Source organism: Abramis brama (genome assembly GCF_963993115.1).
Source record: "Abramis brama genome assembly, chromosome: 14".
Classification (NCBI taxonomy): domain Eukaryota; kingdom Metazoa; phylum Chordata; class Actinopteri; order Cypriniformes; family Leuciscidae; genus Abramis; species Abramis brama.
Window position 1 is genome coordinate 19,844,117 of NC_139976.1, and position 21,252 is coordinate 19,865,368.

The following is a 21,252-nucleotide window of genomic DNA, read 5'->3' on the forward strand; positions in this document are numbered from 1 at the left end:
CCTCCCTGGCCAATTCCTCTGAGGAAGGACCTGCTTTCTCAGGGACGGGGCACCTTATGGCACCCTCGTCCCGATCTTTGGAACCTCCACGTGTGGCTCCTGGACGGGACGAGGCAGGTTTGAGTACCCTACCACCAGCGGTGGTGGCTACCATCACTTCCGCTAGAGCGTCGTCCACGAGACATGCCTATGCGTTGAAGTGGAACCTCTTCGTCAACTGGTGTTCTTCTAAAAATCTAGAACCCACGAAATGCCCCATCAGTGTCGTGCTTTCCTTCCTGCAAGAAGGGTTGGAGCGAAGGCTGTCTCCCTCCACCCTGAAAGTGTATGTTGCCGCCATTGCCGCACATCACGACGCAGTTGATGGTAAGTCTTTGGGAAAGCACGACCTGATCGTCAGGTTCCTGAGGGGAGCCAGGAGACTGAATCCTCCTCGTCCTCCCCTCGTACCCTCTTGGGACCTCTCAGTGGTTCTAACTGCCCTGCAGAGTGCTCCCTTTGAGCCTCTGCAATCAGTGGAGCTTAAGTTCCTGTCAATGAAGACAGCGCTCCTGGTTGCATTGGCCTCCATCAAGAGGGTAGGGGACCTGCAGGCATTTTCGGTTGACGAAGCGTGCCTGGAATTCGGACCGGCTAACTCTCACGTGATCCTGAGACCCCGGCCTGGATATGTGCCCAAGGTTCCCACCACTCCCTTTCGAGATCAGGTGGTGAACCTGCAAGCGCTGCCCTTGGAGGAGGCAGACCCAGCCTTGGCACTGCTCTGTCCAGTACGCGCCCTCCGTGCTTACGTAGACAGAACGCAGTGTTTCAGGACCTCAGACCAGCTCTTTGTCTGTCATGGTGGGAAGCTGAAGGGAAAGGCTCTCTCCAAGCAAAGGTTGTCTCACTGGATAGTGGACGCCATTGCTTTGGCATACCAGCAGCAAGGTCGACCATGCCCCCTTGGTGTGACAGCCCACTCCACTCGGAGTGTGGCATCCTCTTGGGCTCTAGCGCATGGCGCCTCGCTAACAGACATCTGCAGAGCTGCAGGCTGGGCGACACCTAACACGTTCGCGAGATTTTACAATCTCCGAGTAGAGCCAGTTTCTTCTCATGTACTCGCTTCAACTAACCGGTAAGAGATTCTGCTCAGGTGTCTTCGCTTGCTCGCCATTCCTCTCCACGGACGGGATACGTGCGATATTCTTCTCAGGTGAGCCTAATAAGCCCTGAGTCTCCTCCAGCACTGACGACGTCAACGCCAGAGTTATGCCACTGGCAGCTTTCGCGCTTGGCTAGGTGCTTCAATGTGCATGGTTCCCCCTCTGGGTGACCCCCACATGTGTATTCCACTGTAAGCCTCTCTGAGCATGTGTCTTTCCCTCGGCAAGCCACCTTGCCACCCCTGGGGTTGAAATATTCCACCTGCGGCTGGACACCCCAGTGATACTCCATATGCAGCCCCCCGGGGTCATATGTGTATTTCAAGTCCCCCCCTTCGGGCTGGGCATAATTGCATATTTCCACTGAGATATGCTTCCCAGTGTACCTTGGTATCCCTGTGTTAAGTAGGACTCCTTCGTCCGTGCTAGTCTCACGACAGGGAGCTCAGACTTACGCAGGGCACTGGAAGACAGTCGAGAGGTGGCGTGATTACACTGGGAACCCCATTCGTCGTCATCCGACGTAACTCGGAGTGACTACGAAAGGGAACGTCTCGGTTACGTATGTAACCCTCGTTACCTGAGTAGGGAACGGAGACGTTACGTCTCCCTGCCACTTCCGCTGTACCGCTGGAACGCCTGAGTTCAGTCTCGGCTCCTCAGCGAAGACATATCTGCATGTTGCCAGCGCACTTCCTTATATACCCCCACGGGGGGGGGCGGAGATACGCTATGCAAATTCCACAGACCCATGGCATTTCTTTGCCATTGGCTCGTTTTATATACTCGAAGATGATAGGCTTTCTAAGCGAAACCCCATTCGTCGTCATCCGACGTAACGTCTCCGTTCCCTACTCAGGGAACGAGGGTTACATACGTAACCGAGACGATTTCCTGGGTAATTTAACAGGAAGGGATTAAAAAAATAAAGAATTAATCTGAATATACCAGCGTTCTTCTCCATTTGGCTTTGACAGGTACGCTTTCACATTTTCTCTGAGGGTTTAGTCAGCACACCTCAAAAAAGATGCAAGACTTCCACCTGGCTTCTGAATATCTGTCTCATTTTCAGAAATTTTGTTTTAAAGTTTACAAGCAATTCACATCTAGTTAATTAGTAGGTACCTTATTTCTCTAAGCTACCCAGTAGTAGTTTCTGAGAACTTACATGGTGTTGCTCTAGGTGATTTAGGGCTCTGGTGTGTTCCCATTTTCATCCTATACAACAGTCGTCTGCAAAGTTAGGAAAGAGACAAGATATAATTACAATAAGAAAGTTTATCTTAGAAGAATCATAGCGGCAGAATGTGAGAGTGTGTGTCCTCAAATATTTATTCAAAATAAATCAACTGTGGTTTTAATGAATTTCTCTGAAGCATTTAATCCAAAAAAATAAATAAAAATAATTATACACACATATGAGGTACCACATTAAACTTTGCAGGAGGAGGCTAATCTGATTATAAAATTGACCAACTGTTGACATGATTTTTGTTGTGTACCTCTCCTGGAACTGTCTTGAAGGAACAAGGCCGGCACGCAGGTTGCTGTCTCCCACTCTTTTGGCCTGCCACCACGTTGGGTCGTCCTGGCTCACCACCTGCAGGATGTCCCCACATGTGAAAGGCAGTCCTGCCTCCTGGCAGGGTGTGGCCTTGTCTTCATATGGCGTGTAATCAAACAGGGCTCTTAAATAAACCTTAAAGAGTCATAACATAACACTGCATACATTACCTGCAGCAGCTGCTATTTATTCTGTCCTATGACTTTCAAATAAAGTGATTATATTTACCTTACTCTCACTGAATCTGTCCTCCTCCTTAATGGCAGGGATAATCTTCAGAGTGATCGAGCCCTGAGACTGAGACTGCAGCCCGACAAACAATAATCAAGGACAATAAATCACGCAAGTGCCTTTTCAGATAAGGAATCTTAAGGGAATGACTCAGCTTTTGTAAAACAACAGAGGAATAGTGAACACACCAGAATCTGGCTGATCTCCTCAGGACGTTTGTGTATAATGAGATTTCCATTGACCTCTCTCAACTCGTCTCCAACATGCACCAGACCTGAAGGAGAATTCAGTCAAGAGTCACCATGGTGCATTTAAAATACAGTGGGATCCGAAGGTCTGATACTTAACACTTATTTCACGTTCTTTTCTCATTTAAAGTGTAACTTTAATTTAAAGTGTAACCGATTTTCAGCTGCTTTGTATTGTTACAATCTTTGTATTGTTACAATGTCGGTAGTATATGTAAATGAACAATGTTTACTCGTATTCCGTGTTACCTGAACCAAAAAATTCTTGTTTATTTTTTTAGCAAAAGACTTTTGACAACTCCAGGGCTTTCGTTAAAACTACACATTATATTTCCGCATTTTTATATCCCCGCCCACAGACAGTCGGATGGAAAACTTGAATGAATTTATTAACAGGTTGGAATTTAATTCAATAGCATTTATCCTGAATTACAAATGAGAGAAATACCTGCATGCATGGAAATGTTTCTCAAGGTCCAAATAACAAGACACACTATTAGAAGTTGAGAGAAAACGGCATGAATTTATTAAAAGTTAGAACGTAAAACTCTTTAGCGTTTTGGAACTCTTTACTGCTTTGGAAGCTTTTTCTCAATTGTTGCATTTCAATAGTAAGTGTTGTGTTTTAGTTCTGTGAATAAAACCAACATCTAAATGGTGGTTCATCTAGGAACCAGTAACAAGACACACCCATTAGGGTTTTAGATGTATTTTACATAGATTTATTAGCACATTTAAATATCAATAGCATTTTTCCTGCATCACTTATGAAAGTAAATCCAACTGAAAGTAGTTATTTGTAGATCTAGTGGTAAGACACACCCTTTGGTTTTGTGATTGAATTGTACACAAATGTAATATTATGTGTTTAACCCAAAATGTAAGTTATTATTAATAATGTTCAAGCTACTCATGTAACATCGGTTCCCTGAGATATGGGAACACCATTGCATCAGAGAATCTTCTCTGATCGCTATGGGGAAACTCCGTCATCTCTGAATACTGCAGCCTGATTGGTTCACGTCTGTGAATTTCACAGACATTGGCCTTTCAGCTCACCAGAATGGACGGGGCCAACTGCCTATATAGGTCGCACTGAATGGCCATCCGCGGATAGGGTGGGTCAAGTAATACAAATAACATTCTGATTAATTGCGGATGGGTCGCGGGTGGATATGATATCATTAATAATGTAAATATTAACTACATTCTCTAAAATATGAGCATGTTTAAAACATAATCCCTACAGCTGCTATGAGCATCCCTACTATGAGCCTTGCTATAAGAATCTTGTGCATTCCTGCAACAAGCGCTGTGAGCGAACACTCATTTAGTGCAGCAGGCCGCAATATAAAGACGAGGTGGAATCGCCTCAATCCTTGGCACAGTAGATGCAATTCTGTTTTTGCACAGTGCAAAGAAAAAGTCTAAGTAAGACTAGGCCATTAACAGTTTGCATTTAGGCTGAGTTGACACCCGTTTTTGTTGTATATCGGTAGGCTTTAGAAGCAAAGACTTTGTTAAAAAAAGTTGCAGTAGTTATATAATATAAATATGTATTTCGAACAGATAGTGCTAATAAATTAGCCTACTGTATATCGAGCCATTAACTGGGCTGAACAGTGAACATGTTTGTGTGTGTGTGTGTGTGAGAGAAACAGTGACATTCCAGTTTAAGTTTCAAGGGAGTGTGTTTATGCCATTAAGAAAATTAAATTGTCAAATAAATTTTGTTTTAAATAAATGTTAATTTAAAAGCAGCATTCCTCAGTGTATTATGTTACAATTAGAGATGCGCGCATCAGCTCTCTAGCGTTGCATAGTCTGCTGTTGAAGGTGAGCATCCATTTATCATCACGCCTAACACATAAGAATAATTGTAATTTGACCATCGGGTGCGGATGTCTAAATCAGAGAAAATTATTGGTGGGAGTGGGTGGCGGGTGGATGATTTGTTTTTGCTATCTGATCGATGCTATCTGATCGATTGCTCCTGTCTGCCTCGCTGCCTGCTGTGAGTTTGTTTGCTTCAGTGCTGTAAGCTCCGTCTTAGCCTCGTATTTCTTTGTTTTGAACCATCATTTACTACAATTTCTAGTTGTTTACTACTAAATACAGCTTACCCAACATCTCAGATTAACCTGACATCGCTAGCTTCCGTCACTACTAGCACAACACGCTAGTAATTCGCTAGCCTGTTAACGCGCCACCCGTGCGCTCAGTTATTTATTTTATTTTTATTTTTTTCTTGCACGCGCCCCCGCCTTTGAGTTCATAAAAAGCTCAGGTGAGTAAGAATCAGTCAACAAACATGGTAAGTAATGTCTTGTCCTGTTATTGTCACCTGCACCTCATGTCACATGTTTAGCGTAGCCTTCTCTGTCAGCAATATAGGATTTATATGTGATAAATGCAAGGAGACAGTTAGGCTGACGGAGAAGATTTCAGAAGCTAGAGCTTTAGATACTGCTTTGGATGCACCTAGCATAGTGAACTCTTTACATGACTCGGTTCTGGCTGAAGTAGAGCCCATGCAGCAAGGCAAATGGGTGACAGTGAGGGATCGCTCTAGTCGCGGATCAAAAAAACACTCTTCCGTTCCGATTACCATAACAAATCGATTTGCCCCGCTCAGTGAAACACCCACTGAGAATTCTGTTGATTGTGCCCTAGTAATTGGTGATTCGGTCACACGGAATGTGAAAATAGAGACACCAGCCACCATAGTCACATGTTTGCCGGGAGCCAGAGGGCCTGACATCAAAGCAAATTTAACAGTGCTGGCTAATGCTAATCGTAAATTCTCTAAGATCATTATTCACGTCGGCACTAATGATGTTCGACTCCGCCAGTCGGAGATCACCAAAATTAATATTAAAGAGGTGTGTGAACTCGCAAGTACGATGTCAAGCACTGTAATTTGCTCCGCAAAATAATATAGAATTCATAGACAATTGGAAAAGTTTTTGGGGCAAACCTGACCTGTTGAAAAGAGATGGTATTCATCCCTCCTGGGATGGTGCTGCCCTTCTCTCTAGTAATTTGGCTCATAGTCTTAGAGATAAAAAATGACAAATTGGGCCTCAGGTCAAGAAGCAGACAGACTGGCTAAACCGACCGTCTGCTAGCGGCCTCGCGTCACCAAGGTCAGATAAATCCCATCACATAGAGCCACTTTCACCTAGATATCATCATATAGAGACTGTGTCTGTTCCCCGAATTTGGAAATCCAAAAATGTCCAAACCCATCTAAGGGTAAAAATTGAATTGATGTTCAACAAATAAAAAACAGCTGTAATACAGATGAGCAAATGCTAAAGCTTGGGTTGCTGAATATTCGATCCCTTACTCCAAAAGCACTCATTGTTAATGATATGATTTCAGTTAATAACCTAGATATGCTGTGTTTGACAGAAACCTGGCTAAAACCAAACGATTACATTACTTTAAATGAGTCAACCCGACAAAATTACTGTTATAAACATGAACACAAAGGGGGAGGTGTTGCTGTAATTTATAGTAATATTTTCAAAACTACTGAGAAATCAAGTTTTAAATATACTTCTTTTGAAGTGTTGGTGCTTAATGTAAAAAATTATAGTGTAAACGATAAATCACGTTTGAGATTTGTGCTGGCTACTGTATACAGGCCACCAGGGCACCATAAAGATTTTATCAAAGAATTTGCGGACTTTCTATCAGAATTAATATTGACTGCAGATAAAGTACTAATTGTTGGTGATTTTAATATACACAAAGATAATGAAAAATATGCATTGGGTATGGCATTTAAAGACATTGTAAACTCAATTGGAGTTAGACAACACGTGTCAGGACCTACTCATTGTCGTAATCATACTCTAGATCTAATATTATCACATGGAATAGATGTTGATGCCGTTGAAATTCTGCAGCAGAGCGATGACATCTCAGATCATTATCTAGTCTTGTGTAAATTACATTTAGCCAAGGCTGCAAAGCCGACTCCATGTTACAAATATGTTAGACCTATCACTTCTGCCACTAAAGATTGCTTTATCAATAATCTTCCTAATCAGTTTCATCATCTCAGCATCCCAGATAGCTTAGAAGAACTCGATATTGCAACAGAAACTTTTAACTCTCTCTTTTCCAGCACTTTAGACACAGTTGCTCTGTTGCGCTTAAAGAAGATTAAAGAAAATATCCAACACCGTGGTACAACGAGCACACTCGGGCCCTTAAGAGAGCAGCCAGAAAAATGGAGCGCAACTGGAAGAAAACAAAATTAGAGGTATTTCGGATTTCATGGAAGGAGAGCTCGATTACTTACAGAGAGGCTTTACAAACTGCTAGATCTGCTTATTTTTCAACCCTATTAGAAGAAAATAAACATAATCCTAGGTATTTATTTGAGACGGTGGCTAAACTAACGAAAAAGAAAGCTTCAAGCCCAGAAGTTTCCAAGCAACACAGCAGTAATGACTTTATGAACTTCTTCACTTATAAGATTGATAATATCAGGGACAAAATTATAACTATGCAACCGTCTACTACAGTATCACATCAGGCAGTGCACTGTAGTGTCCCTAAGGAAAAATTCATTCATTGCTATAGGAAAGGAAGAATTTTGCAAACTCGTTAATTCATCTAAATCGACAACATGTATGTTAGACCCTATTCCGACTAAGCTACTGAAAGAGATGCTCCCAGAGGTCATAGATCCTCTTCTTAATATCATTAATTCGTCTTTGTCTCTAGGATACGTACCAAAAAAATTTAAGCTGGCTATGATTAAACCGTTTGTTAAAAAAACGCAACTTGATCCTACAGAATTAGTCAATTACAGGTCGATCTTGGAAATTCTGCCTTTTCTGTCAAAGATATTAGAAAAAGCAGTATCCTCACAACTGTGTTCCTTTCTTGAAAGAAATGATATCTGCAAGGATTTCCAGTCAGGATTTAGACCGTACCATAGTACCGAGAAAGCTCTCGTTAGAGTCACAAATGATTTGCTCTTATCATCCGATCGTGGTTGTATCTCTCTATTAGTGTTACTTGATCTTAGTGCTGCATTTGACACCATTGACCACAACATTCTTTTAAATAGACTAGAAAACTATGTTGGCATTAGTGGAATTGCACTAGCATGGTTTAAATCATACTTATCTGACCGTTATCAGTTTGTAGCAGTAAATGAAGAGATGTCTCATCGATCACAAGTTCAGTATGGCATACCACAAGGCTCAGTACTAGTTGCTGTTCACTCTGTACATGCTACCATTAGGAGATATCATTAGGAAACATGGAATTAGCTTTCACTGTTATGCCGACGATACTCAGCTGTATATTTCTTCAAAACCTAACGAAACTTACCAATTCACAAAATTAACGGAATGCATAGCTGATATAAAAAATTGGATGACTAGTAATTTCCTACTTCTAAATTCTGAAAAAACAGAGATTCTAATTATTGGACAAAAAACTTCCTCACGTAATAATCTAGAATACTGTCTAACACTTGATGACTGCTCTGTTAAGTCTTCGTCGTCGGTTAGGAACCTGGGTGTGCTCTTTGATACCAATCTTTCATTTGAAAGTCACGTGTCTAGTATCTGTAAAACCGCATTTTTCCATCTTAAAAATATATCTAAATTACGCCATATGCTCTCATTGACAAATGCGGAACAATTAGTTAATACGTTCATGACCTCAAGGCTAGATTATTGTAATGCTCTACTGGGTGGTTGCCCTGCACGCTTAATAAACAAACTACAGCTGGTCCAAAACGCAGCAGCTCGAGTTCTTACCAGAACCAGGAAGTATGACCATATTAGCCCAGTTCTGTCAACGCTGCATTGGCTCCCTATTAAACATTGTATAAATTTTAAAATATTGCTGATTACTTACAAAGCACTAAATGGTTTAACTCCGCAGTACTTAAGCGAGCTCTTAACACATTATAGTCCTTCACGTCTATTGCGATCTCAAAATTCCGGCCAGTTGATAATACCTAGAATATCAAAATCGACTGCTGGTGGTAGATCCTTTTCCTATTTAGCACCAAAACTTTGGAACAGTCTTCCTAACATTGTCTGGGAAGCAGACACACTCTGTCAGTTCAAAGCAAGATTAAAGACACATCTCTTTGACCTAGCATTCACATAATACATTATAGACTTCTATAATTCAATGTTAGGCTGCATAGATTAGGTCAGCCGGAACCGGGAACACTTCCCATAAATCCTGATGTACTCGTTACATCATAAGAAGAATGGCATCTACGCTAATTTTAGTGTCTTTGTTTATCCCGAGGTTTTCCCGCAGCCTGCCGGATCCAGGCCGTATCCAGATCTGACGAAGGACCTTCGCCTGGACCCGATGACAACGCAGTGCTGAAGTGCCAACTAGTCTCTCCCTATGGAGGATCCCTTTACCACTCTACAGATAAAGCGTTTTCTGGAAATTCGTTTTGCGTACCTACCCCGAAGTGACAAAATAAAATAAAATTCTGTATCAAAATTTATAAGGAAAGACCAGTACTTTGTTTAGGCTTGGTTTGTAGAGAATTACAAACCTGTGCACATATATTCAAACGCACATAACTATAGAACCAATTCTTAATGCGCATGTGAACGCCATCAGCGTTTATCACAGGTTCACGTTTAAAGTCTGTGTAGAGAGAATGGTGTCGTTTTGGCGGCCGCTAATTTAATAACAAATAATCATTGTGACGGAAGCGAATCAATCAAAACTAACTTTAGCTGGAAAATAACTTTATTAAAGAACCGCTATAAAGCCAAAACAATCTCTGTTACCTTAAATTATACGTTTATCTCTGTAAAGCTGCTTTGAAACAATCTACATTGTTAAAAGCGCTATATAAATGAAGATGACTTGACTTGACTTGTTGGAGCTGATCCGCGCATCTCTACTGACCGGAGTCTGAGGGTATGGCAAGTCTAGAAAAACCCTTGAGGGTGGAGCCTGATCTAGGCCAACAAGACTTGTGCCTAAAGGGCCAGTACGTCTAGGCTGTAGAACCTGATAAATGTGGACTGCGATGATCAGCCGGCTGCCGCACAGATGTCAGCCATGGATATTCCACTAGACCACGCCCAAGAGGAGGCCATCTCTCTGGTGGAGTGGGCCCTCACTCCTATGGGGCACTGCAAGATCAGGGACTTGTAGGTTAGCGTTATCGCGTCCACTATCCAATGGGACAGTCTCTGCTTCATAGCTGGCAGCCCCTTAGAGTGGCCTCCGAAGCACACAAAAAGCTGCTCTGATTGCCTGAATTGGCTGGAGTGCTCAATGTACAATGTACCTGGAATGCAGGGTAGCACTGCATAAGCCACATTCATGGCGCTGCATCAGAGTCAGCAAGGAGATGAATCTTCGCGCTTCAGTCGAGGAAATCTGACTAGATAGCCGTTTAGTGCGAGCTGGGAAAGGCCATTTGTCTGTGAAATTCACAGGCAAGAACCAATCAGGCTTCTGTATTTGGAAAAAACTGAGTTTTCCCATAACGATCAGAGAAGATTCTCTGATGCAATGCGAAGTGAACTGTATATGAAAGGGAACACTATTATTTGTACCACTTTTTTTAAAGTTATGTTATCATGTTAGCATGTAAGAGTTGTGTGTATTTGTGTGCATGTTTCAAGTGTCTTTGTGCACTATTTGCTAGCTTTTTTCAAGAGTGAAACATTTGGTTGGAATAATTGTGTGTTTATGCTCTTTGTTTTATACTTTAAAGATGGTCCCTATGCTGCAACATATCAGTTGCAAGTGCTCAAGACCTAAAACCTTAAAACCTATAAAAATAAAAATAAAAAAAAGAACACGGCATGTTCTTGTCATTATGCTTAATCGTTAACAATCTACTGAAGATTTCCGAGGCTCAATCTCTGACAAATATCAAACGTCAAGCCAACTTTATCTCGGTTTCTAACCAGTATGCAACAGCGTTTTGCTTGGGGGGTTGAGCGGAACTGACAGAACATTATCTCTGCGGCGGATTCTTCACTGGGAACAGAAAGTAACTCACTCGCACTAAACGTTTACTCTTTGAATTCTTGCACCCAGGAACAACACAAGTTCACACCATAATGACAAAAAAATGGCTAAGAAGTATTTCCTACTAAAGCAAGGCTGTATTTGACTGTGGTGGTAAACATATCCTATTAGACTGGTGGGAGTGGCCATGGTCGGCAACATGCCCAGTGCATTATGGATATTGACCTTTTTCTACCGATTTGGCAAAAGGGAAGACAACAGCCTTTCTTCTCCATTTTCTCTAGTCAGGAAGCACCTTTTTCATTTTTTTCCCTCGCCTTTCTACTGTATAAGCAGCCAAGTTTGCCAGTGGCCAGTGGTGAGGTGTCCCTTTAATACTAAAGTTTACATAATAAATGATCTTCATAACATTATACTATACATTATTATATACTTTATAAACTATATATTATCTTTATAATTCATAATAATTCAAATAAATAGTACAAAATTACAATAGGTAGCCTATATATTTTAACATTTCTTTGTTTGAAACTTTTTTTTGGTAAATCCTAAAACTGTCTATTTATTTTCAGGATTAAATAAAAATCTCAGATTAGTCTCAGATTTTTGGACCCCACTGTATAGAAAAACATATTATCTACAAATATTTCTCAATCTTGTTTTTTTGTTTTTCATTGCATGCATTCTAACAGATTTATTCAATAGGACAACTTTGCACACATCACATTTCAGCAGATTTTCCATGGCAACCATGAAATCTGCTCTGTATATGTTCAGTATAATCTGTAATCCCAAAGCAAATCATAATCTCATGGATTTTAGTCAATATTTTGCTTGTGATCAGAAAAATCCGCTATGAATGCTATTAATATCAAGAAAATAATGATTCTGCTGTGATTACAGTCTCCTTGGTTGCTGACATCTAATTTTCATTTCATTCGATTTGTATTTTTTTAAATCATTTCTTATTTCTAATAGGAGAGATTCTCAGTAAATTCTTTGCATAACAATTGAATAAATGGTTATTCAATTCCCTCACTTTATCTCTCCATTGAAAATTGAGTTGTCTGTCATGGTTTAACAGATTGAACAGTTTTTGACTTAGATGGTCCCTGATTGCGTCATTACAGATTATATTACATCAAATCTGCTGAGATAGTTTTCTGGCCACAGTGTAAAAACACACAGTTGGCAAGGGTAAAAAAAATTTATTCTGAGAAGGGGAGGGACCAGGCTGTCACTCACCACTGCGGTCTGCAGCCCCGCCCCTCATGATCCTAGCAACCACCACTGCTCCAGTTACCTCGTCCCTGCGGATGGTCGCACCCTAAGAGACACAATCGATTGCAAAAGTTATATAAGACTATATTTCGTATGTCTTGATGATGGTGGACAGAATAGCCATTTTATAGACAAAAAAGCTCCACCATTGTAAAATACATTTTATGTAACCTGTTCTGATGCATAAAGTACTACTTTTTTTTTTTTCTGAAACTCACAAGAGGCTCCTTGTTCTTCACCAAACGCACAATCTTCACTGATTCTTCCTCCAGTTCATCGTCTAGATCATCTGGTAGAGGGGGGAGCACAGGCTCAAAATTCTTCTGTGCAACCGTGTCATGTACTGTTAGCACTGCCTGATGGGTCATGGAGAGAATAATCATAACAAAAGTTAACAGGATGATCCACTAGTGCTGAGGAAAAAGAATGTGCATGTGTGTAAAAGGGAGAGATAATTAATATGCAGACAGAGATGGATTGACTTAGAGTAGTAATAAAAAAAGAGAGAAAATAGAGGAAACCGATGCCTGGGGCACATGAAGGAAATGATAGAGTCCAATTAGAATGTTGTAAAATGCAAATCTGATTTTATTTTGTCATGCTGCACACAATAAAATTACAATGAATTAAGTTTAATTAGGCCAAGATTATTTTAAATACCGATTTAACAGGAATTATTGTGTCAGCCTCATATATGTAACAGAATCTGCATACCGATGTTGAGGCTTTCAAATGGATTTAAAGGAGGAACTGTTTATATACATATGACCTTATTTCTAAAAATATCATAAATTGTATTTAGAGATGAGATGATTCACCAAAAAGACACATATACACACAGTTAGGGAAATCTCTACAGAAGGCACAAGTGACTTTCACACCTTCACATGTGGAGTGGTAAGAAGTGTTAATAGCTCTCTCTCATCGTCTTCCAGTGGCCCGTTCTGTAGCTCCTCTGCGACCTGTCAGTGCAAACCACAAGACTAGTGTAATCAAAAATGCCAAAACCTGACAACAATTCAGGGGCGGATCTACCGGGCTGCCACACTAAAAAAAGCATTGCCACCCCATCTGCCATCCCAGATTTATCCCAGTATAAAAATAAAAGCAACCAGTTTTTTTCTGTGCCTCATTTTAGCAGCTGACATAATGATGACATAAAAAGATGTAGCCTACCGCGAAAAAAAAAGGCAAGAAAACACGTCTGCTGCACGGCTGCTCGTGCTGTGTATGCTAGTCAACTTCATAAACAGGTGATACATAGCCCAGTTCAATTGTTTTTCCATTTGTGTTTGTGAATCGGAAAATTTGAGGTATTGTTTTCCACAACACTTCTCATTTATTTTTAACTGCATTGTAACTATTTGTGGCGTGCAGATTCTCCGACTGCCATGGATATAGGCACATTTGCCTTCCGATCTGACTAAAGAAATGGAATTTATTGATTTAATTTAGGCTTTTATTCATGTGAATTAAAGCCTAAATTAAATCTGTTCATCATATAAAGCGATCGTGTCTCTTCAGAAATTTTGGACTAAACCGCTCAATTCAAATGTAAACATTTTCAGTTTTACGATCTCTTTGACCTGGTTTCACAGACAGGTCTTAGATTAAACCAGGATTAAGCCTTAGTTAAATTCAGACATTTAAGTAGCTTTTATAAACGTGCCTTAAAAAAAAAAAAAAAACATAACTGGCGTGCATCATGAGACAAAACAATGGCAGTGACATATTTTAAGATAATTATGTCAGTGCAAGTTGCTTTCAGTTAAAACAGCTCAAACATGCATTTTAGGGTGAGTTCACACTTGTAGTTCGGTTTGCCTGGTTCGTTTCTACGGTGACTGGGAGGGGACATGTTCGGTTCACTTAGTTTTGTCGTGGCCACAACATATAAACTCATGGGAACGTGATATTATGTTGTTGCCATAAGATATTAATTCGTGGGAAGGTCATATTAAGTCTTGGGAACGTGATAACAAATTGTTGAGGTAACGACATCATGTCGTGGTCACACGATGTAAAGTCGTGGCCTCGAGATCATATGTTGACCATATATTTTTCTCGTGGCCATGCACGACTTCATATTTTGAGAGAACGACATCCATTTCTCGTGGCCACGAGTTATGTTGAGGGTACCACACCAGTCAAAACTGTAACCGTATACAGCAGTCGGAGATGGAGATAACTGATGATAACATTTTACTTTGAATTAGAAATGTCATATAAAGATATAGTGCGGTCTCTTTGGGGGGGGGGGGGGGGGGGTAATCCAACCGTCTCCATTGACTTTGCATTGCGAGAGGCTGCCTCCATGTAACAAAAGACAGAAAAATGCCTAAAAGCTGCTGTGTGACAAGGTGTACAGCAAACAAGCTAAAAAACCCAGAAATAAGTTTTTATAATCTGTCGACCCCAAAAAACAAGCTTTTAAGGACACAAAAGTGGGTACAGGCTGGAACGAATGGGTAAATTGGGATCCTGACACTCAGTATGCACTAAAAAATGCAGTAAACATTTTGTCACTGGTAAGTCAAATATCCAAATGTCAGTTTTATATATTATATTTTTGTAAGCTAAGCTATACTGTCGCCGATTACGTTCCCTGCTCCAGTGGACGTAGTTCTCATATGTCAATCAATATGACACCTTGCGCTCTGTTTCAATTGCCTGTGTCCACTTTTGTGTCCTTAAATGCTTGTTTTTTGAGGTCGACAGATTATAAAAACTTATTTCTGGCTTTTTTTTTAGCTTGTTTGCTGTACACCTTGTCACATAGCAGCTTTTCGACATTGTTTTGTTTTTTGTTATAAGTCAGAAATGACAAGGAGGCAGCCTCTCGCAATGCAAAGTAAATGGAGACGGTTGGATTGTTTTCCCCCCCGGTGTGGGCGTGGCCTAAATACGCTCTGTCTCTATGGGCTTTTTCGTCGGATATTGCTGGCTTGAATGAAATACTCGGGTCACAAATAAAGTCCCGTTTAAGGCAATAAACAAAAATAAATTATGAGAAACTTAAATACTTAAATATGAGAAACAAATAACAAAGTAAATTATGACCAGGGTAAAAGGAGGAGCCCGTATTGCGTGTGAAGATTCGGTTCTCACATGTTATAAAACTGGAAGCCACGAGAAACGGATGTCGTTCCCTGAACATATAAAGTCATGGCCACGAGAAACGGATGTCGTTCCCTCAACATATTAAGTGTGCTGGGCTAAATGCACTCGTTTTATGTGCATAGCCCACATATGATGGTATTTTGACCAGCTGAGAACTTCTAAAATGTGAAGAGCTTATAAAATGTGTGAAGTTAGTCAAAAACACCGACAGGGATCCCTCCATCACACACAAGAGAAGATCTGCTGTATGGTGACTGGGAAGGGGACATGTTCGGTTCATTTAGTTTTGTCGTGGCCACAACATATAAACTCGTGGGAACGCTAGTTACGCATGTAACTGTGGTTCTGTGAATTCTGGATGAGGTAGTGCAAACTCTATGGATTATCGCAGCGCCAGCTGGATAGGTCGAGAGAATATAGCAACAAAGTCACGTGGCGTGACGTATGCTGAGCCCTGGAGGTTTATAGGCTACAGTAGCTCAGCACTCTACCTCGGTACGCCTTTCTCGCGCATTCCGAGTGACTGAGAACTCTGGCGGTCATCCAGAATTCACAGAACCACAGTTACATGCGTAACTAGCGTTCTATTTCATTCTTACTGACCGCCAGAGGCAGTGTAAACACTATGGATGACACATGCCAACATAGTCGTGAGGAATGCCACCCACCTGATGAAATTAAGGCTGCTCCAGAAGAACCGCAGAACTAACGTCATGATGAGCAGCAAAGTTGACCTTATAAAACCGGGCAAACGTGCATGGAGAAGCCCAGGTAGCAGCAGTGCAGATATCCACCAGGGAAACTCCTCTAAAAACAGCCCATAAAGATGAGATGGCCCTAGTGGAATGGCAAGTTAGTCCCCAGGGCAGTAGTCTCCCTGCTGCCTTGTAAGCCAGCGTAATGGTCTCTACTATCCAGTTCGACAACCTCTGCTTCAACACTAGAGCACCTTTCTTCACACCATCATAGCAGACAAATAACTGGTCTGACTGTCTAAATTGAACAGTAGAGTTCACATAACACTTCAAGGCACGAACAGGACACAAAAGTTGGGCACTTGAATCAGACCCTGAAGAAGTCTGAAAAGAGGCCAGTTCAATGTGCTGATTTATGAACTGAGGAAGAAGGACCTTCGGAAGAAAAGAAGGATTGGGTCGTAGAACCACCCCGGAGTCATCCGGTAAAAAGCGCAAGCACAGTTCGCTAACAGACAGCGCGTGCAACTCACTGACTCGTTTCGCAGTAGCAATAGCTAACAAAAAAGAAGTCTTTAAGGACAACCATTTAATGTCAATGCTTTGCAAGGGCTCAAACTGGGGTGAGCACAGGAATGCAAGCACGAGTGACAAATCCCACACAGGAAAATGAGGATTCTGAGCAGGGTTCAGATGGCGCGCGCCCTTCAGAAAACTGCAGACAAGACTGTGAGAGCCAAGAGAAGAGCCACCAACTGGAACATGATATGCAGAAATCGCAGCTACGTACACTTTCAACGTGGAAGCTGCTTTTCCTTCCTCCAGTAAACGTTGAAGAAAGCTTAAGATACTCGGAATGTCACATGTTGCAGGATCGAGCCCCTGTTCCTCACACCATGCAGAAAAAAGCTTCCAACGGGAAGCATAAATCTGTCGTGTGGAAGAAGCCCTAGCATTAGAGATGGTGTGAATAACAGCAGGGTCACAACGCTCCAGGGAAGGATTTAGCCCAATGGCCAGACCCAAAGCTGCAGACGAGCCGGGTCCGGGTGCCAGACACTGGCCTCCAGCTGGGAGAGGAGGTCCTTACTGGGGGGAAGCTTCCATGGATTTCCTGTCAGAAGTCTCAGCAACAAAGGAAACCATGGTCTGGCTGGCCACCGTGGTGCCACAAGTAACACTCTGTGTTTGCACGGGGAGATCCTGTGCAACGTCTCCCATAACAGAAGGATAGGTGGAAACGCATATAGCAGGCAGTTCGGCCATTCGTGAGAGAACGCATCCTGGCCCAGGGGGCTGGACACTTCTGTCCTTGCGAACCATAATCGACAGTGGGTGGTCATCTCTGAAGCAAAAAGATCCACCTCTGCTCTTCCAAATCGTAGCCAGATCTCCTGCACTACATCTGGATGAAGCCTCCATTCCCATGGATGTACTTGATCCCTGGAAAGAGCATCCGCTGTCTGGTTGCACGCTCCTGGAATATGAGCTGCCCTCAGTGAAGCGAGTCGTGGCTGACACCATGTCAGGATCTCGTGAGTCAGCCGTAGAGACCTGCGGGATCTCGTGCCGCCCTGGTGGTTCAGATGGAACACTGTTGAGGTATTGTCGGACCGAACGAGAACGTGGCGGCCTGCCAGAACCGGCATGAATTACTTTAGAGCCAAGAACACTGCCCTTAGTTCCAGCAGGTTGATATGTTCTGTGGCCTGGATCGATGTCCAGCGCCCGCAAATACCCCTCCGATTCCACGTTGGGAACAACACCCAGAGGCACTCCTGCCTTCAGAAACTCTAACTGTCTCCACCGCCTCAACACACATATGCAACGGTGAGAAATTATAACCAGTCGATGGCGATGCCTGGTGGGATCTAGCCGCAAACTGTTGTTCCATAACTGGAGTGGTCTGAGGTGGAGTAAACCCAGGGGGATCACCACTGTAGCCGCTGTTAACATCCCTATCAGTCGTAGGACCACCTCGTACTGCAAAGACACCCCCGGGCGAAAGCGAGCCAAAAGTTGCAGAATGTTCGTCACACGTTCCTGAGACAGGGAGACAGGAATTCAGGGTCATTCCTATGAACGTAGTGGTCTGTGATGGAATCAGACGGCTCTTTTTCTTGTTCACGGAAAACCCCAGCTTCTGCGTATGTCTCAAAAGCAGTCTGGAGTCTTGTATAGCCTGCTGCTGTGTTGGGGCACAGAGAAGCCAGTCGTCCAAATAAGGAAGAATACGCATACCTCTCATCCAAAGAGGAGAGCTGCGCTCACACACCTTGTGAAGACGCGAGGAGCAAGGGAAAGGCCGAAGGGTAGCACTTTGAACTGGTAAGCTTGATTCAGGAAACTGAAACGCATAAACTTTCTGTGATGTACAGCAATTGAAACATGAAAGTATGCATCATTCAGGTCGACACTTACAAACCAATCGTCTGCAGTCACAGACCGAAGAACATCGGCTGTGCGCAGCATTCGAAAAGGAAGGACCTTCAGGAACAAATTCAGAAGCCTCAAATCAAGAATTGGGCGGAAACCACCGTCCTTCTTCGGAACAAGAAAATATGTCGAATAGAACCCGTCTCCCTGAACGAGGGGATGAACTTTTTCTATGGCTCCCTTCTCTAACAGTGAACAAATTTCCAGAGAGAGAGCCACTGCGCGAACCGCGTCTCTGACAATCGTAGGAACAATTCTTGAAAATCTGGGAGGCCGGCGTCGAAACTGTAGAGTATATCCCCTGCTCAGAGTCGCCAACACCCAGGGGTCTGCTGTGTTGGATCTCCAGTACTCCAGTTGATCTATTGAAAAACGATCGACCGCCGGCCTGACTGTCTCAGGCTTTATGTGTGCGATTTTTTGTGTTCGCGGGGGGATGCTGACGGGGTCCTCCTGGAAACTGTCGATGAGGTGGGTGAAAAACTCTCGCATCTTCAGGAACACGAGGTCTTTGAGGGGGCTGTGACTGAGGTGTAGCGTGCCGGCGGAAACGTTGCTCCGATGTGGCATAGTGATGTCGGGTCTGAACCGCTGCGCTGCACCTGTGTCAGTTGACGAGTGGCTTCAGACAGCTTTACCCTCTTTTCCAACAGTACCGGAACATATGGACCAAAAAGATGCCCGGGAATTAATGGAAGATCTCTCAAGGTTTTCTTACAGTCCTCCGGCAGTCGTGCTTGGGCAAGCCACACTTGGCGGCGGGCTGCCAGAAGCGTGGCTGTAAGACTACCCAGCTCGCGGGTCACATGGCCTGTTGCCAACAGAGCAGTTTGCAGAAATTGTGAAATAGAGGGATCCGCATTTGCAGGTTCCAGCGTACTGGTGGCAGCAAGAAGTAACTGGCAGATTGTGTTTTCTGCTTGAGTAATGTAGGCAACAGACTCATATGCCTTTTTTAGCAAGGAATCTGTATGACCGCATTGCGCACTGGGACATCGCACATTCCCTCATAGAGCCTCATCAGGAGACACCACCAAAGCTGCCACAGGCTGCTCTATTTCCGGAGCACGACCCACCCCGATAGAATCTGCTTCAGCCATAGATGCTAGCGTTCGAGCAATCTTTGAGCGCCGCTTAGGCTGACCAGAACCAGTGAGAGCATTTGAGAATTCAGCCACAAAATCCTTACATGGTTGCATGGCAAAAGAAGTTGCAGCTGTGGTCTGTCTGAAAAACACATTTGTTTGGGCAGATTGGACAGGTGACTCATCAAGTCCTAGACGAGCAACTGCCATTCGAAGCACAGCCAAAGTATCATCGGAGGAGGACTGAGCTTGTCCAGATGACTGAACTGACCCCCCACTAGACCCCTCCGCTGCTGGGTAACCAGTGAAAACAGCCTGAGGTGATGGTTGTGCAGCAACATCCATAGTAACCCCATGATCGTGAAAAAAGGAATCTGAAGCACTTGTAGAAAGCACATCAAACTCTGAACGATGAGAAAAACAAGGGGAATCAAGAGACTCTTCCCCAGCTCCCTGATTCTGAACATTCTCATCCTCCTGTGTCATCTTCACAGGTGTAGCAGATATGACAGGCTGAAGCGAGTGAAGCAGGCGTTTCAGCTCTGCCATCTCTGAAGAAAGTGCCAACACCATCATAGAAAGTGAACTTTTTTCAACATGTGACTGTTCATCACCTCGCGATTTGGCCTTCTTAGATGGGAGGGGAGCACCAGCTGCCGCCGACGCCCTGCGCTTCCGAGTGTGCGAAGGGGCTACATATAACTGCCCAAGTTTCACTGTTGAATTAGGGTCTAACTCGGCAAGACGGAGCCGTCGTTCCGACATAGGCAAAAGGCTGCAGTGCATGCACGAGTCCGTGAGAGCATCACGCAGATGTTGAACACCCAAACACAACGGGCAGAAGGGCTCAGCATACGTCACGCCACGTGACTTTGTTGGTATATTCTCTCGACCTATCTAGCTGGCGCTGCGATAATCCATAGTGTTTACACTGCCTCTGGTGGTCAGTAAGAATGAAACAGAACGTGATATTAAGTCGTGGGCAGGAGATCATATGTTGAGGGAACGACATCTGTTTCTCGTGGCTACCAGTTTTATAACATGATGTGGGAACCGAATCTTCTCCTCCTTTTACCCCGTTCATAATTTACTTTGTTATTTGTTCATTTAAGTTTCTCATAATTTGTTTTTGTTTATTGCCTTAAACGGGACTTTATTTGTGACCCGAGTATTTCATTCATGTATATGGTTACAGTATTGGCCGGTGTGGTACCCTCAACATAACTCGTGGCCACGAGAAATAGATGTCGTTCTCTCAAAATATGAAGTCACGACATAATGAATATCACGACATAATGATGTGTTACCTCAACAAAATGATCTCGTGGCCACGATTTATTATCACGTTTCCACGAATTAATATGACGTTCCCACGAATTAATATCTCGTGGCAACAACATATCACGTTCCCACGATAATATGTTGTGGCCACGACAAAACTAA

At 43.0% G+C, this 21,252-nt stretch overlaps 1 protein-coding gene across 7 annotated transcripts in view; it reads right to left on the reverse strand.

Annotated features, from left to right (window-relative positions):
• Positions 1 to 21,252, reverse strand: part of mpp3b (MAGUK p55 scaffold protein 3b) — a 56,369-nt gene that overhangs the window by 18,741 nt on the left and 16,376 nt on the right. For all 7 annotated transcript variants that reach the window (XM_084134311.1, XM_084134309.1, XM_084134308.1 and 4 more), the window contains exons 5-11: positions 13,355 to 13,435; positions 12,692 to 12,829; positions 12,438 to 12,519; positions 3,132 to 3,217; positions 2,941 to 3,015; positions 2,651 to 2,847; positions 2,317 to 2,381 (exon numbers count right to left, since the gene is read on the reverse strand). In XM_084134311.1, coding sequence (XP_083990437.1) covers positions 2,317 to 2,381; positions 2,651 to 2,847; positions 2,941 to 3,015; positions 3,132 to 3,217; positions 12,438 to 12,519; positions 12,692 to 12,829; positions 13,355 to 13,435 — 724 coding nt within the window. The remainder of the gene's footprint in view (positions 1 to 2,316; positions 2,382 to 2,650; positions 2,848 to 2,940; positions 3,016 to 3,131; positions 3,218 to 12,437; positions 12,520 to 12,691; positions 12,830 to 13,354; positions 13,436 to 21,252) is intronic.